Source organism: Hakea prostrata, chromosome 1 (genome assembly GCF_041222555.1).
Source record: "Hakea prostrata isolate BN-2017 chromosome 1, UWA_Hpros_2, whole genome shotgun sequence".
NCBI lineage: Eukaryota > Viridiplantae > Streptophyta > Magnoliopsida > Proteales > Proteaceae > Hakea > Hakea prostrata.
The window spans coordinates 7,163,004-7,179,416 of record NC_142600.1 but is presented as its reverse complement, the minus strand read 5'-3'; the positions used below and the strand labels follow the sequence as shown (position 1 = coordinate 7,179,416).

The 16,413-nt window shown below is 38.1% G+C and overlaps 2 protein-coding genes across 3 annotated transcripts; one reads left to right on the top strand and one right to left on the bottom strand.

The window, feature by feature from the left end:
- Nucleotides 1-778: 778 nt before the first annotated feature.
- On the top strand, nucleotides 779-2,346 carry LOC149027074 (DNA topoisomerase 6 subunit A-like). Its single transcript, XM_089158897.1, has one exon. It carries the CDS (start codon nucleotides 807-809, stop codon nucleotides 2,088-2,090), a length of 1,284 nt encoding a protein of 427 aa, XP_089015023.1. The 5' UTR covers nucleotides 779-806; the 3' UTR covers nucleotides 2,091-2,346.
- Nucleotides 2,347-2,573: 227 nt separating this feature from the next.
- Nucleotides 2,574-15,007, bottom strand: LOC149027073 (Tetratricopeptide repeat (TPR)-like superfamily protein). Of its 2 annotated transcripts, none has more exons than XM_089158883.1 (12): nucleotides 14,296-15,007; nucleotides 13,974-14,061; nucleotides 13,505-13,709; nucleotides 12,770-12,877; nucleotides 11,995-12,159; nucleotides 11,239-11,841; nucleotides 10,506-10,571; nucleotides 10,289-10,369; nucleotides 9,729-9,826; nucleotides 8,827-9,043; nucleotides 7,616-7,676; nucleotides 2,574-3,106 (listed from the first exon to the last, which is right to left on the bottom strand). In XM_089158883.1, exons 1-12 carry the CDS (start codon nucleotides 14,870-14,872, stop codon nucleotides 2,784-2,786), a joined length of 2,592 nt encoding a protein of 863 aa, XP_089015009.1. In that variant the 5' UTR covers nucleotides 14,873-15,007; the 3' UTR covers nucleotides 2,574-2,783. The 2 variants fall into 2 exon arrangements, with proteins under 2 accessions (XP_089015009.1, XP_089015013.1); XM_089158887.1 differs by having other exon boundaries at nucleotides 11,239-11,835.
- Between the last annotated feature and the right edge of the window lie 1,406 nt (nucleotides 15,008-16,413).

Below are 16,413 nucleotides of genomic sequence, written 5' to 3'. Positions count from 1 at the left end.
TGATGTGCTGCTGAAGCTTAGCTGTTACTACGTCGATGTAGCTCTGGGTCCAAGCTTACCACTAAAGAGACTGGCATGGCAACAATTTCTAGCGAGGGAAAGAGCATCTATGAGGGTTTGGGAGATGGAATAGACGAGTACTAAAAAGTGGGTTATTAGAAAAACAGGGGAAGGCAGAGAGATCCGTGAGATGGGTTGGGAGATCTGTAAGCTTGGTTTTGGTAAGAACCCCACTTCCCTTTGAAGCTCTGAACATGTGGTATTTATTCCATTAAAGATGATATAAGTTGATATGATAGTTTCAGATCCTGGTTGCAGGATCTCCGTATTCTTCGAAGTAGGGTTTTCTTTTCTTGCCTAAGGGAATGAGATTTCATAGGTTCAATCAAGGGATATAAGTTTGTAAATTTGAAATTTTAACATCCTTTGAATATAAAATAAAAAGATTAAAATTGTAATTATAATTTGTATTTTTAGCATAAATCGTTAGATCGAAATGATATACATAGTTCAATCTTGACCATTGCACGATATTTTGGTCATTAAAATATGATTTATCCTTAATTAGTCGTTTTTAGAAACCTCAATGGAGCCATATGCCAAAAGGAACTCTTTTCGGACTAAAAGTTACATGGACCAAACCTTAGGGGTCCACAGATGAAAATTACCTAAAAAGTAAAAAGAAAATTTCCGTTACCGTTACCTTATACGTGACCACAGGTTTCATGATATTTAGATGCCCTAAATCTAATGTTCGCATTTCCCGCCATTCTTCTTCTTCTTCTGTGTTTGAAGAGATTTTGCAAATGGTGGACAAGAAGAAACGGCGGCGAACTGGTGACAGCTCCGACGAAGAAGACAACGTCGGAAGCGAGACCTTGCCCTTCAAGAAGAAATTGAAACCAGACAAGGTCATCCTCTCAAGCCTTGCAAAGCTCACAGAATCTCATCGATCCAATGCTTCCACCTCTCAGAAAACCCTAACCCTCTCGGACCTTGATCTCTCCTTCACCTGCCGTGAAGTTGCAGACCTCGATCTCCCATCCGTTCAAGACGCCATCGAACGCCTCATCCTCCGCATCACGCAATCCATACTCTCCGGTTCCGGCTTCTCCTTCGACATCCCTGCCCGTGGCAACGCTAACCAATTGTACATTCCTGAGCTTGATCGTATCGTTCTCAAGGACAAGACCTCAATTCGCCCCTATGCGAACGTATCCACCGTCCGCAAGACCACCATTACGACTCGTATTCTGCAGCTCGTTCACCAGCTCTGCCTCAAGAACATTCATGTCACCAAGCGAGACCTCTTCTACACTGACGTCAAGCTCTTCCAAGACCAAAGCCAGTCTGATGCCGTGCTTGACGATGTTTCTTGCCTGCTTGGATGTACCAGGTCCAGCCTCAATGTCGTCGCTGCAGAGAAGGGTGTTGTTGTTGGAAGGCTTATTTTTAGCGACAATGGTGATATGATCGATTGCACCAAAATGGGTATGGGCGGAAAGGCTATTCCTCCCAACATCGATCGGGTAGGGGATATGCAGAGTGACGCTCTCTTCATTCTTCTGGTAGAGAAGGATGCTGCTTACATGAGATTGGCTGAGGATCGCTTCTATAATCGATTCCCATGCATTATTGTTACTGCCAAAGGGCAGCCAGATGTGGCAACGAGGTTGTTTTTGAGGAAGATGAAGACTGAACTGAAGCTTCCAGTACTAGCACTTGTGGATAGTGATCCATATGGATTGAAGATTCTATCTGTTTATGGGTGTGGATCAAAGAACATGTCGTATGATAGTGCGAATCTGACTACACCTGATATCAAGTGGTTAGGAATTAGGCCAAGTGATTTGGACAAGTATAAGATACCAGACCAGTGTAGGTTGCCCATGACAGAGCAGGATATTAAGACTGGTAAGGATATGCTGGAGGAGGATTTCGTGAAGAAGAATCCTGGGTGGGTTGAGGAGTTGTCTTTGATGGTGAAGACCAAGCAGAAGGCAGAAATTCAGGCACTGAGTACCTTCGGTTTCCAGTACTTATCAGAAGTGTATTTGCCCCTTAAGCTACAACAGGAGGACTGGTTATGAATGAAAAAGGAAAGCGAGAGACAGTAAGCTGTGCTGTATTAAAACAAATTGCCACCCTCTTCTTGTTGGGAATTGAGACTGTTTTGCTCACTTTATACATCTGTGTCATGTAAGAACAACTAAAATACATTAGATTGCATTTTTGGTGTTCCTCTGCTTTTGCTTCCTTACATCATATGATATAAAATTCTAAAATGGTTGTTTAGATTGGAAATCAGAACCAACTTGAGTTTTATATATATGCCCATTTTGTTTGAGTGAGTTTGAAACAAGAACGTTGGTGCCTAGCATCTCATATTAGCATTTTGGCACTCACTGCATGTTTGTGCAGATATTACACCCGAAGCTTCAACTTCAACATTGTAACAGAATATCAGTAAAACTAGATGTATTCAACCTCTCAAAAGGGGAAAAAAGAAACCTGTACATCTATGAATAATTTAACGTTCTTTTTGTTCAAGAGCAAAACTGATGGCACACTATGAAGTGATGTTCAGGCTAATGCAATTGTTTTTCAAAACAATTTGAAGCTGCTAAGGAAAAAAAAAGGAAGACCCAAAAAAGTGAAGTTAGTTTCGACTTTTACTCTGCATCAGCTGTACAAAATATTTCCAATTGACTCATAGCATCTGTACATGTTGTAACAAATGCACAAATTTACAGGCAAAACTGGTTTTGGAAGCCGTGTGGTACTTATCTTTTAGTGATAACCACTCTTCTCTGTAACCATTGATACAATGACTTCCTTGTCACCTTCAGCCTCTGTAAAACTACAGGTCTTCTGGCCAAGGGTTCCAAGTCAATAGGCAGCTTGTCGTTCATGTCTAGGTCGCAAGGGCCTCCAAGATCATTTCTAGTAAATGGATTTCTTGGTCGTTCTAGGATGACATCTAAGCCCAGTTCATCTTGCAGAAGCTTGACCACTGCGCTGTGCACCTCAGAAACATAGTTTTCGAGACCTGTAGCTTGTTCCTTGTTTCCCAGAATGAGGATCATGTCATCTTTGATTGGATGTCCTACAACCAAAAAAACTGCTTGGTGAAAGAAGATACTAGATGATAGAACAACAGTGGTATGGATGATGTATAATTATGATAAAATCATAAAGCACATAAATCAGTGATACTGTCGAACTTTCTTTAACACAGCGGGCAGGAATGAAGGGAAGGGTGTTGGGATTTGGGGGCAAAAAAGTTAATGTCCCAATCTCCAGACTAACAAGATGCATGCAAAACAGGTGCTTTCGGATCACACACTCAGGGAGTCTTTTTGGTGATGGGATGATATAAGTTCCTGTATGTGAAATCAGATAGGCTCAAAGGTTGTTCCAAGTTCCAACACCATACTGATTTACAAATAGCCCAGGGTTGATTTGGCATTTTTGCTAGAGTGTTTGATTACATATCACCAATACAACTCGTCACCATGTTCAACAAACTAAATCAGCCTCTACTTGGATTTAGGCGGTACAACTTATGCGTAAAGAATCCAAGCCTTAGCTTGGCCCAGCTGTGCTACGGTTTGGAAATACCCGTGAGGCTTTTGTGGGCTAGGGTTGGCCCCAGCTCAGTTTACAGTTCAGTAATCTAATATACATGCACAATACTATAGATGGATAATTGCATGCAAGCAGGCTTATATTGTGATCGTAGAGGCTGCGGATTGCCATCTAGAGCTGGGGTTAAATGCTGCAGAAATCTCTGCTGCAATATTGGTGCAGGTCCTGGATGTTCTGGGATAAGTAACTTGAGCTGGACTGGGTTTCTTCAAAAATGTCACCTAGCTGCCGAATTGCACTCTTACTTGGATCCAAAATTGACCCACGTAATTTACAATCAATTGTCCAGCCAGAGAAGATATATTATATCCAATGCTAGAAAGCAGGAAGAAAAAATCTACTACCAACAAAACAAGCCTTCTTTTTAACTTCACTTAAAATTTGTAAGCATGATGCTGCTTGTACATATCTAAATGAAAACCCTCATAATATCTGCTTGGGATCAGACCCTTCAGTTCATTACAGACAAAGCAGAAAAAGGGAACTCCATCACTCAAATAGGCCGTGATGACAAATCTAGGCCATAAAAGAATTGGTGTGGTAGCAATTCGAACTGGATTTGCTATATATCCACGAGGTACACAGTGCAGGTTCCATACTTTATATCTAGTCAATTCTGTTTCGAGACATTAGATTTCCTTCTTTATGTTATGTTGTGTTAAGAAATTAAGCATTAATTGGTTAATGCACCACATAAGTAATTTAGTCTTACATAATTTCTGTTTCATGTTATTGCTTGATTTTGCATAAGGCAATGGTAGCATAGCCTTTTATAGCGAAAGGATGCTCGATGTTATAAACACCTGTATTACTACACAAATACAAGGTGCTTAACCCAAGACAGTAAGACTAATTGATACTGTATTTCTTTGTTTTAGTTAGCATAAATGAGTCATGTGACAAATTGTTTGCTTATTCTCTTCTCTCAATCAAGGACAATGTTCTGGGTTTGTGGGAGAGGTCTAGGGTGTGGAGCCGGTTGAGGTCAGCAAATTGACCAAGCCTTACAATAGTGTACTGACTGCAACAAGGTCAACATGATGTGATAAAAGTTGGATAAAAGATGGCAAACCCCAATGGAGAGAAAGATAATTGGTAAACATTTTACTGACTGATGGGATTCTGACACTGTCGTCTAATGATTACTAATCTAGCTATCTAACCTGAAGGTATTCGGTCAACTTATGCATCTAGTGATGATCTGTTTAGTCAATTATTGACACGTCAACAACTTGAATCATTCACTTCCTCATTTACTGGTTTGCTGCCATATTGTTCATTCAGAACTGCTACACTTTTTACCTCTTTATTTCCTACAACCTGGGTTAGTCATTCTAGTGCTTTATCACAAATGGTTACCAGGTCAAATTTACTTTTTACTTTCTTCCCTTAAAAGTCTCATCATCTTTCTAGAGTCTTAGTCATTTTCACTTATGGATCTTCTATGGTTCTACCACAATCTCTAGTCTTGGTGTTGTGTCTCCTTCCCAACTTCCTCACATTATCTAGATACTTCATGTACCTTACTTGCCTTCGAAACTTCTCCGCAAGTCAAATAACCAAGAAACCAAATTGTTATATCACCTTGAATCTATCTTGTTGTGTTTTGGGCCTGAGAATGATGGGTTATACTACTTTGACAGTGATTCCTCCTATGGTTGACGCTGCTACTTGTGTTCCTCCTCATTTCACTGACATTATAAATAGGGACGTATTCCTTTAAAGGTGAAAGGAAAATTCTATGACAAAGTTGTACGACCAAGTGCCATGTATGGTCTAGAGCGTTCAGCAGTTAAGAAACATCATATAGTTAAACTCAGTCTAGCAGAAATAAGGATGCTAAAATGGATGAGTGGCAGAACTAGGCAGGATAAGTTAAGATCATATAAGAGCTGGTCTAGGAGGATAAATGATAAGCTACAAGAAAGTTGATTAAGTTGGCACGGCCATGTTCAATGGAGGTCGTCAAATGCCCTTATATAAAGAAGTGATTTAATCCAGATTGACAGAATTAGAAGAAATAGGGGCAGACCTAAGATTAACCATAAGAGAAGTGGTGAGAAAGGATATGCATAACTTAGCCCTTGTATTTAGTATGGCCTTAAATAGAGCTGATTAGAAGGCAGGGTTCCATTGTAGCCAACCCCATTTAGTTGGGACAAGGCTCCCCAAACTTCAACATATGGTTCTCAGCTGCAAGTTTCTTGTATTGTGTGTGAGGTGCGTGAGCTTGACAAGCATCATTGCCCTACTTCTCCCTCTCATGATTTCTTGGGAGTCGTTCAACTTTATATTTGAGGGCTGTTTCATATTAAGAGTTAACTGGTGTTTTTCTTATTCTGTGACCTTTGCAGATGGTCATGTTTATACGACATGGTATATTTGTTAAGGATAGTTCTGACAATCAGTTAAATTTTTATTTTTTTTAAACGATTTCATAATGAAATGGAAACTCAGTTTGCACACTCAAAGTGCAAAATTTCTTATCAGATCAATTGCTGAAATACTGCCATACAGAATGACGTTAAGAGCGGAAAAAACAAGCATTTACTGGAAATTGACTCATCCTGAATTTTTTATGAATGTCTTAAGAATTTATCAGGGAGATGTTGTGTTGACAGCTCGCCATCTCATCGAACATATGACATCCTTGGCTCTTCAAAATTAGTCCCCATTTTCAGCAATTCTCCAAATTCCTAGTTTATATTACCTAAAGTTTTTGGCTGCCCTTGTTTTGTTTGTGTGCTTTGTTATGGACTAGATAAATTTTCTGTTAAATGTACTTTTCTTTGGTTTTGGTATTCTTCTCCTATAAGCGGTGTTATGATCTACTTAACAATTTATCAGTGATGAAGTATGGATGGAAACTTTTATAAACTACCTCGTATTGTTCTAGAGTCATTGTTGGAAGCTAAATTACATAGCTCTACTCCTACTCCTGCTATATGCCCCTCTTGCTGATTCGTCTGCTCCGTTCTAGTCAGCACCACAAGTGCATGGAAACTATCAGAAGCTGATTCCACCTGTTGCCACTACTCCTGCACTGTCATCCCATTTTCATCTACATAATCAGATTCTTTGCCTAGGGTGTGTGTTCACTGTGTTGATCTATATGTGCTGTCCCAGAAAGTACTTATCTTGTACTCAAAAAATCTTTTATCCTATTGCTCTATTTTGTGTTCATCATCTTCCTACTTTCCTTTGCAAATTTATCTTGCCCTTATCTACCCATAACATACCCAAAACCCACCACGAAGCATTTCCTCCATTTGCTTGGAAATCAACCATGGATGTATGTTGAAATGGACGATTGATTTTTTGTCCAGGTAAGAAACTTGTGAAATATTGTTGGGTAAATACCACTAAGTATAATCCTGATGTTTCAGTTGAATGATATACAGCTCAGTTGTTTCAAAGGGATACGGGATTTAAGCAGAAAGCCAATTAATTTCAAGGTAGGTGGCATTAAGCAGGTAAAAGGTGGTTATCCTTAAGTTCTATTAATATATTTATTTACTATTCTTTTATCCCCTGAACTCCAATTGAATTATTAGTCATATTCTAAAGCATAAAAAATTCTAACGAGTTACCATCCAAATACTAAACCATAAAATTCATATTCCTATATCTTGCAATTTGAATTTTCCCAAACCCTGTATTGGCCTACATCAATCTCCTAAGCCTCTATCATTGACCAAAACAACAAAACCATGGTGGCAAGGTCAAGCTCTGATGCTGAAACAATGTACAAATTGTAGGCAGAAGAGCACACAACATAAAAAATACATATAACTAAAGGAAGATCAAATTTTGTGACACTGTTGACAAAACACATTCATGCACCCTTCTGTGACATGATTCCAGACCAAGGAGGAGTTGTTAGTATTAATTTATGAAGCATACTAGATTGAGCAATTGAGTAACAAACATTTGTATTTGAGTAAAGTGTTATTGAAATAGTTCAGACCTAGAGTGCAGCTCTCTCTGATCATCCACAAAACTGCAAGAACAACAATACGAGCTTCAACCTGTTGACAATGATGCAGGAAGAAATAAGAAAACAAACAAGAGCATATACATCTGCCTCCTTTGGTTTTAACTTTTTAACCCATAATTAATGAAAAAGATCCATCGGTTCGGAACAATCATGAAATAAGTTACACACAATGATATAGGTTAGTTGGGAGGGAAATTGCCAAGACCTACAAGACAAAAAAATGAATCACAAAACAAGTAGGTTTTACTATGTGTCGGAAACCTACTTGTTTTGTAGTCCTTTTATATTATTCTCATAAATCTGAAAAATTGCTCCTTTTATTCTCATCATAGAACAGAAGTGACAATTTTGTCTAATCAAAGAAAAGCTGCTCTGTCCGGTCTGTCTCAGTGGACACAAGTAAGATCCCCAATATCCTACATCAATGCTGAACCACTAAATGCATAAGTGGTATTTCAAAGTAGACTGACACAAGATTATTGTCACATTGTTAGTATACTGCTTTGTGAAATTTTTATTACACTTATTTTAACAATTTCAGATCACTATTTCAGTAGACTGTGAATGCTATTTACGGTAATTCAGAATATTACTATTTCAGTAAGAAAATTTTAGTAGTCTAAGATAACCTGTGTCCTAATTTTGTAGTAAGTTGACTGAAAATTTTTAGCATCCTGTTTTAGGTTGGAGATTTAACACTAATAGTTTTAGTTGAGGATGGACCTCGGCATTATGGTAAGGTTGCTCCATTGCGACCTAGAGGTCAGGAAACAACCTCCCCAGAAAGATGGGGTAAGGCTGTAGACATCATGAGCCTCCCTAGACCCTACAGTGGCAGGAGGGTCATGCATTGAGACACCCTTTGTTGTTTTAATGTTATTACATTTATCATCAACATGCCGGTATCATCAAGCAGTCCAAGGGGTAACATCTGGAGCTTGGATCTGACATTGAAGAAGATGGCTTTCCAAATCATGTCTAGAAAACAAGAGTTGGAGATCCATAGTAGGTTCCACTCCAAAGACTGCATTAATTGAATATATCACAGAACTATCATGATCTGCATTTGACTTGGTTAGCAAACGATGCAGCTACGTTCCATTTTCAACAGTAGTCTAAGATGATGTTTCAGTTGCTTAACTAAGTCTGAGTTTCCTTTGCACCATATATATCAAATGTACCTTGGTAAGGCCCTGAAGATCCATCACAAGACTCTCAGCGATATCCTTTTGCAAGTGACCAGCAACTTTTTCAAGAAGAAAACTCTGAGGTTTCTTTAGATCAGTTCTGATGGAAAAACTTCCTGAGGCCAGGACTCGATTTTGATTACTATTGTGTATTACTCCTTCACACCACTCCTCAATTAATTGCTTGAGGTAATAGTCATTGGAATTGTACCTGCACATGCATGTTTGCATTAACCCTTGCAGCTTCAGACAGAGACATTAAGCTATTAAAGGGAGTTGAGACATCAAAATAAGTGCACATAAAGGGTGCTATCAGCAGCTTATTTTCATACACTGCAATTTCCTTTGCTTCCTGTGAAGATCTTGGATCTACATTGAGGATCTCCAGATTACATTACTATCACGTTATCTATTGAAATTTTGTAATGTACCACGTTGGGGTTTCAAAATTTTGTTAAAAAGGTTGACCTATAGAGTTTTATTTAGCATTCTCTCATGTATCAGAGTCCAACTGCATTCAATTTGAGAAAGAAGAATATGTCCATTTATTAATCTTGTTTTTCTTTAGTTCCAAGAAGACTTTTTTTTCTTCACCGGTTTAAGGGGCTTAGTCAACCCTTTTCTTGCAGAATCATTGACCAGCCAATCTAGATTGGAAGTTGATTTTCTTCAGTGCAGTAACTGAGGAATTTTTTAGCTGATAAGTCTTGTGAAAGGATCTTGACATCAGTTATCTTTGAGTTGATTTGCACATTTATCAAGTTCTTCTGAGTTGTATGCTGTACTGTTTTGGGTCTGTTGGGCTCTTTTGATTGCATCACATATTTATTTGCAACTACTGGATAGGACCAAATCAATAGTAACATGAAAAACACATTTAGAGATGCTCGACTCACCCTGCTTTCCTCATATCTTGATATATAGCCAGGCATTGCTGTACTTCGTGTACAGAACCATATCTGCTGCGGGCTCTTAGAAGTGTATTATATGTCACCTGAAATGACAACATGCATAACTCTTCTCACAATGCTTTTGTTTTGTCTTGTTTTTATTCCCTAGATGAATCTCAGGAGATGAAAATCCGTTTGTGTAATTGTATGTGATAGCATGCAAATAATAATTACAGTAGCCCCTCCACGCACCTCAACCCACCGGAAAAAAAAAGGATGGGGCAAAGAGGAAGAGCATATCATTGCTTAGATTATCGTTATTTTGTGTTTGTGAAGGAGATGCATTGGTAATATGGAACTCTTTCTACATCATAATGTAGAGAGAGTGACAGCTTCCCTTTTCTTTTTTTTTTTGGGGGTGGGAAGAGTGCTACAATCTTTGACCATATCCAACATAAGACTATGCCTCTTATTTAGGAAGGAATTCAAACATGTAAGTGCAAATAAAGTATGTGTCTTTAACATATGGAAGAAATATATGAGCTTAGGAGGCATTTGCAGCTCACCAGATTTGGTTGCACTCTATGTTTTTTCATTTCTTCGAATAATGAAAATGCTTTCTTCAAATTTTTGTTCTCTACACAAGCCTGTGAAAGAAAGAGCAGGTACTGTCAGCTTAAGGAACCAAAGTTAGTGACAGAATGAAACAACTTTACACATTTGATGGCCAAACATTGATCAATGAACTGACTTAATGAGTCATTCTCGAGTAAGGGGGAAAACCTTGATGGCTGCCGTGTATGCAACAACGTCGGGTTCAATTCCGGCATCTTGCATTGTATTCAGAGCCTAAGCGGGAGAAGGTGGGACAATATGTCAGTAATGAAAAAGACTCAACACTCATATGCAAACCTTTCAGATGAAGACTATACGACAACAACAAAAAATGAAAGGGAAAAGAAGTGCAGGAACTAAGTAGGCTACCAAATGCATAATGATTTAGCCATGGGAAACAACTCTGGAGATTATCAAAAGATAAAGCAAGAATCAAAAATAAGTATCTAAGTAGTATTATGTTATCATGCATGATGTGTTTAGGCCCACAAGCCAGAGGATGCAATTGTTAAGAAAACACTTAAATCGAAATGAAACACAGCTGAAAGCCAACTCCTTCAGGAGGAACACAATATAGTTCACTCCCTGAACAGCATGTGCCGCTGCTACCTTCAGCCTGGCTAAGGTATGAAGACTTCTTTGCATGGCAAGGAAATGCCAGAGCCTTCCATCTAGATATCTGGGCAGCCCAGCCCTCTCATAGGAACATCCAAAATTAACTCTACAGTATCATGCCTCAATTTTGCTTGACAAGAGGCTCAGTTAAGCATGGTAACAGAAGTAATTTATTAGTACTTAACTCCAAAGCAGAGAGAGACATTTAGTTTTAAAACGTATCATCTATATTTTAGAATTTTATAGCACCATCAACAAGAAGTCAAAAACAACAAAGCATGCTCACCTGCATAGCGCCCCCAGCATTTCCAGTGCTTCCACCAATATTAATCAATATCGACCAGCTAATGTGATTGGGAGAGAGACCTGCTGTCCTCATCTCCTCCATCAAAGCTTTAGCACGGTAGTAATCAGTACCACAGGCCTTCATCAAAATATTATATGTCGTAGTTGTAGGTCTAAAGGGTACCAGTTTAATGAAGTTCGAAGAATGTGGATCAGAGACACCACCTGGCATATCATTATCTTCAGTTGCATGACCTGTCTGCATGGTAACTAGATTGTGTGTGTTTCTGTTTCTGCCTTTAAAATCACAAATCTTCCAGACACCACTCTCCTTCCAAGACTGGAACATACGAAAAGCTCTGTCATACTGACATGCCTCAACACAAGCATGAAGAAGAATGTTGCAACACTGCGAATTAGGTTCACAACCAGAAAGAAGCATCTCTTCAAATATTTGAATTGCCTTTTCTACAAGACCCGCATTGGCACATGCGTTGATCAATGAAGACCACGTAACTAAATTCGGAGTGACACCAGACAAAAGCATGTCTTCTTTGACTTTCAGAGCCAATATCCACATCTTTGCATCTGCAAAGACCTGGAACTCAATGAAATAATGCATTGAACAAAAGCACCTCAGTAACTGAATCTCAACTTCCACATGGAGAAGAAATAATATAGAATATTATGACAGTATACTCTCCTGCAAAGATGCTTTTGATTATGATTGTAACATCTGACAAAAATAAATGCATACCTTAATTATTGTACTGTATGTGATCACATCCAATTTCAGTGCCCCTTTTAATGCCATATGCTTTATTTCTTTGTAAATGTCTTGAGCCAAATCAACCCTCTCAGCAAGAGAGCATGCCTTTAAGAGTATATTATAGGATGCCACATCTGGGATAACACCTAGGTTCTGAATATACAGAATGAATCAGATTCACAATATACCATGTGAAATGTACATTAATTTGTTCAATATTCAATATCTGCAATATAAATAGGCCTATGCAGCTTTAAACTAAATGATTATTTGAAGCTTTGTAAAAGAAACATCCATTAGTTTAGGCCTTGTATAACAGTAGGACATCAAATAGTGCTGACTGGCCCATTAGTAGGGATAAAGCTGACCTATAATTGTTGGTAAAATATAATGCATATCCAAACATTGAAATTCAAACAACAATTTCAAAAGGGGGAGAAGGGTGGCAGCAAATCTAAGCCCCAAAGCCAACAATGTCATCTTACGTCAATCAAAAGTCAAAATCAAGTAGAAGCAAAGCCCAGACTCACTAATCCAATATACAGAAATGCTATTACCTAGTCAGGCTTAAGAGTTGTGATGCATTCATTTTATCAAGTTAATGATACCTAAACAGTTTATACCGTCAACTTTCTAAAATCGATCAGTTTGTAAATTTATTTTTGGATATGTGGATTGAAGGTATATTAAAATCCATTATAAGATTTACTATTTGGTTATAGAAATGATTATGATTAAAGGGGCAGAAAAAATATCACATTACTTGCATTTGCTTGTAGACATATACGGTGTAATTCAAATCATTGGCATTCACATTCATGAGACTGTTGAACACGTAAGTATTGGGGATGACCTTCTGAGCGAGCAAGTCCTGCAGAAAATATTATATAAAAGAAAAAAGAACAAAAAAACAGAGATCTTAGTGGATTTCTGGAAAATAAATAAACAAAGTAAAAGAATATTCAAAAACATATATTGATATGAATTTCAGAACCAAGCCTTTTGTCAAAGATGAAAGATGAAAAGTTGAAGAACATCAAGAGCAGAGAAAACTTTAATCTATCTTGCAATCAAATCAAGTTTTCCATTAAATCTAAAGACCCAGGAAACAACAGCTGGATGTAATCAAACTTCAACTCTCTGATATCTGTAATGCATGGATTCTCCATTTGTGAATCATAAGTTCACCTACAAAGACCAAAGCAATATGAAGGGAAAGATGCACACTTCCAAAACTGCCCACATGTTTATCTGCAGCTGAACCCATACTCCACCACCTAGCTATCCACTAGCATGCCACCACACCTCCTCATTCATAAATATGCATATATAAATTCCCATCCAAATATCATAATTCTGCACTTGAGCGTACAAGATAAAAGACGCATAATTATTCAAAGCCAGATACAAATTAAAGCACCCATAATGTTTCTCTAACATATGAAGGAAACATCCACAAATAACTTCCTCAAAATTTCTAAAGCATACAAAAAGTTACCTCATAAATGTATCGAGATCTCAAAGAGTCACCACAGACACCACAAACATCAATTATAGTGCGACAAACATACATATTAGGCTTGTCTGACTTGCTCCTAGAAGCTTCATATACAACGAAAGCAGATGCCAGATCCCGTCTCTTTCCAAATTCATGAATGATGGAATTGAACAAAAAATGTGGATTTGGAAGCAAGCATGCATACCTGCAAAAATGGTCAGAGACAAAGGATTAGATAAATGATAGGACTTACGTTACGTGGATACAGATGCAAATGTTGAGTGTCTGATGCAGACAAAGAGGGTTGAACTCAATAACTACAAGTAGTAGGAGTAATCGATTCCAGCTTCAGCAGTTCCTAAAAATTTTAAATATATAGAGAAACAAAATGCAGCTTCTAAAGAAAAATAGACAAAATAACAACCTAACTTTCTAACAACAAATTTACAGAAAAGCAATCCAGCCATACCTTACAGCCAACTGTGGGTTACATTTCTCAACGCACATTGTAACAATTTCAAGTGGGTCCACAAATTCTTTAATGTAGAAGCGGAAACCTACACCAAATAAATGCTTAGGGTGAATATGGGTGGAAAATACTACTTCAGCTGAAATACTGATCAATAAATGCTAAACCAATAACATGACCTATTGTACACAAAGATCAGCAATAGCTCAATAACTCCGCTCTTGATGGGTTTATGCGTATTTCAAAGAATTTTGCATCTAAAGCATCCTCTCATCGGCATTGGGTGCAAACTAAAAATGAAAGCGTCTTAAAGAGAATTTACCGGCAAGAATGTCCATCATATCAACGAATTCCTCCAGTTTACCGGCTTCTAGAAGTCGGCGACACTCTAGCTTCAGGAACTCCTTAGCAGATTCATCAAACAGCGCCGATGGGCAAAGTCCTAGATTCTGAACCTTAATCAGAAACTCCAGAACAGTTTGAAATTTTCCCTGATGAAGAAAACGCAAAATCCCAGCAGAGACGAGCTTGATATTCAAGGAAGCAGCAAATTGTGAAGTCTCCATCTCGGAACCTGGAACCAAAACGCTTTCCATAAGCATCAAGAAGTCTTCAAGCCTACCATCCTCGGCAAGCTTCGAGGCTAGGTTAGCGTAGTATTTCAGATGTCTCCCTTGCCGCGACGTCTGATCCTGACCAACATTGATGAGCAGGGGAGCACGCTCAGGCCTAGTACCCAAACTGGAGTTTCGATCGGGGGACAAACATGAAAATTTACGGGGGAAATTGGAGATGGAACTGAGAAGTGAGGGCTTGTGCTTGCTGCTGGGGTAGCGAGATGGAGGAGTTGGGTTTGGAGGGAAAAGAATGGAAGAGCCAACGATAACGAGCTCTCTCATTCCTAAATCTTTGGCCAACCGTTTGGTGTTTGAACTTTGAACTTCTGGAAGGCTTTGGCTTTTTATATTGGATCTTTTTCCATTTGCACTTACACGATCGGATCGAATTTGAAAGGCGGGTATTTCGATCTTGTGGAAATGGAATCAAGTGAGTGAGTGAACTCTGTCTTCACCAAAAAAAAAGAGTGAGTGAACTCTGTCAAGCTTCTTTTGGAGCACGCGCGGTGAAAGGCCAGGCGATTTTAAATTGCGGAATCGAAAAGAATCGGTCGGTCAGTAACGATTCCATTCGACACTCGCCTAGAGTGTCGATAACTTGCGATACATTCCAAAAGCCCTACGATCAAGGTTTAAAGTATCGGTATCGAGTATCGTATCGGCCAGGTGATTTTAAGAGATGTATCTTCCTGTATCGAGTATTGTATCTTTCTGGCTAATGTATTTTAGTGTAATTTAATGAAGAGACGTATCGAGATGTATCGTATTGGTTGGGTCAAATATGGATTCGTATCAGCTAGTATCGTATGGTATCGAGGGATACTTTAAACCTTGCCTACGATATGAAAGGTGTGTTTGGGTTCAAAAATAATTTAAATGGAAATTTACCCAAAAAAAAAAACAAAACAATATATGAATTGAGTTTGAATTAGAGATGTCAACTTTGTAGTTTGGGGCTGTTTTGAGTTAGACTTAACAGTTTCGGGTTCAAAAACACCCCATCTAAACACGGTCTATTAGTAAAATAATGGTTTTGGGTTAGTTTCGGTTTGATGCGATTTGGATTCAGGTTAACTAACGGTTTGCGCTAACGATTAATATACAATAAAATGGGGGGGGGGGGAAATTGAGCATCCTACAACAAGGGCCAAAATTTCTATTGATCAATTCCTATTAAAAAATAAGAAGTCATTCTATATTATAAAAATTTCATCCACCTTATAGAAATCAATAACTCAAATAGTAAATAGTAACATATAAATTGCAAATTCATTCCTCAAGTTCTACCGATAAGTCCTAAAACAAATCTTCAAACTAAAAACCTTTTAAGCTCCAACTTGACCTATAATTGATTGTTTTGAAATTGGGCTATTGTTTCGTGATAAATGTTGATATTTTTCATTTTCTATGAAATTCGTCTCTTTTTTTTTGTGATATTCAACTTGACGTGCAAAGAAATACATTTAGATTTGATAAATATTTATTTAATTTAAAACAATTTGGTACATTCAATTGGGCATTGATGCTTAATCATTTTGATTGTTCTTTATAGAATACTATTTGGACTTTAAATTCATGCTCAATTTTCCGATAGTCTATACCAATTATCTAATGGTAATATGATGATTCAACCAATATTTAATGTAAAATTATAAAACGGATTGTAAAACGGTTTATAACAAGTTGCGGTTTGGGTTTGGGTTGGTGCGGGCTCAACCACTCCCAGCCCAAACATAGTCCATTAAAGTTCAGTCTGGGCCTGTTCAGGCTATAACAGGCCCTTAGATAATTTAAAATTTTACAAAAAGTAAAAAGTGAATAAT